Consider the following 1872-nt stretch of genomic DNA (forward strand, 5'->3'; position numbering starts at 1 on the left):
AGGATTAAATTTAAATAATATAAAATGTTCAACCCCTTTCTGTTTCCATTCCCAAATAGTTTTTGTTTTTGTAATAGTCTTCAATCCATAAACGTAAAGTCATAAATAGATTTTATTTTGGAATAATTAGGTTTAACATCACTATCAGAAAATTAAAAAATACTGATAAAATATTTTAGAATAATATTCCATCCGTATTTTAATTGCCGACAGATCTGCCAATGGAAACACGTCGTCGAACAGAAAATATGTCATCGGAGTTTTTCTTTCTGTCAACATTTCCATCAGCATTTGAATACCAATGAAATAGGCGACGAACTGTGCACAAATTGCAAGGAACAAACTAACTCCAACTAATTAATTTGACAAATTCAGATTTGTTCCAGTAGGTGATCTTACGTTGCATCTAGTTCGGGTAGGAGATGATATCCATTCAAGCTAGACTGAGGTCTGCATTTAGATTGTAGAAATATTCTTAGTGAATAAAGCCATGATCCAAGCCAATTCTTACATAGGATATTTCGGATTGTTCAGGCCTTGGATATTCGGCACTTTAAGTTGTATATACCTTGTTTGATCAGGTCCAGAAGGATAAGAGGCTACAGAGATCATCTATGCTAACCTCACGTCGTTCCTTCTGTCCTTGCCTTCTGAAAGCTTCACTTGCCAGTTTCTTCCTTTCTTGCATCTCCAATATCCTTTCTTCGATGCTATTTTGAGCAATTAATCTAACAATTCTTACATTCTCCTTCTGTCCATATCGGTGAACACAGTTTATTGCCCGTTCCTCATCAGCTGAGTTCCACCATGGCTCCAACAGGTAGACTTTGGAAGCAGCTGTGAGGTTTATGCCGAATACTGAAGTCTTGAGACTGGCAAGAAGAACCGTGCCTGGTCTTGCAGATCCAAATTCCTTGATTATTTCGGCTTGTCCTCTTTCATCCGTTGATGCATCCAACTGCAACGTATTGAAGCCAGCATCTTTCAGCGGCTCTTCCAGTAATACCAACATCTTATCGAACAGTGAAAAAACTACTGATTTACTGCTTTAATTTGAAAAATACTTTCACTTAAAATACTTTTCAATACTATAGTTATAGGAGAAGATAATGATAAAATAATAATAATAATTATAACGATAAGATAAAGATATAGTTGAAATAGTTAAATGATATTATAAATAAATTATTGCTTGTAAAATATTTTATAAAAAGTTATAAACTAAAAATGTTTTTTAATAATTAAGTTTGAAAATTGATTATAAAATATTTTTTATATAAAATATATAAAAGATATTTTTCAGAAACAAACATAAAAAAATAAAAAATATTTTTTTATAAAATATTTTACGTAAAATAAACATACCTCAACAATTATCATTTCCTTCAGTTGGTTAGCACTGTCAAAAAAAATTATCTTCTCGGCATAGTTTAAATATGCTATTTTTACTATAATTAAAATAAATTATTTTTTGATCATTTAATTTCAATAACCAATAAAATTAAACCATTAAGATATATAATCCAATGGACTAGATAAATTGTAAATTGATTAAGAACTGCTCCATAATTTAAGGTTCTTACTAAATCTTAACTTACATGGAATGTTACTTGATTTTTTTATTATATTAAATTTTAATAATACCATTGACTTGAATAAATTTTTTATACTTGTAAAAACTCTGTTCAAAATTTGTTGATTTAGACTTGTATACTCGTGCTATGTTGTGAGGGCACCCAATTCTTTTTAAGCATAAAAAACAATTTTAATTCTTAGAGAATTTTTTTGATATTATTATTAAACTAAAAAATATAATTATTTTGATTTTGTTAAAATAAATTTTTCTGTTGATATATCTTTTATTTATCTTAG

General features: G+C 28.8%; 1 protein-coding gene across 1 annotated transcript; it reads right to left on the reverse strand.

The window, feature by feature from the left end:
• Window positions 1-577: 577 nt before the first annotated feature.
• LOC127904445 (putative SWI/SNF-related matrix-associated actin-dependent regulator of chromatin subfamily A member 3-like 1) lies at window positions 578-1012 on the reverse strand. The gene has a single exon (XM_052448132.1). It carries the CDS (start codon window positions 1010-1012, stop codon window positions 578-580), a length of 435 nt encoding a protein of 144 aa, XP_052304092.1.
• Between the last annotated feature and the right edge of the window lie 860 nt (window positions 1013-1872).

Source organism: Populus trichocarpa, chromosome 16 (assembly GCF_000002775.5).
Source record: "Populus trichocarpa isolate Nisqually-1 chromosome 16, P.trichocarpa_v4.1, whole genome shotgun sequence".
NCBI lineage: Eukaryota > Viridiplantae > Streptophyta > Magnoliopsida > Malpighiales > Salicaceae > Populus > Populus trichocarpa.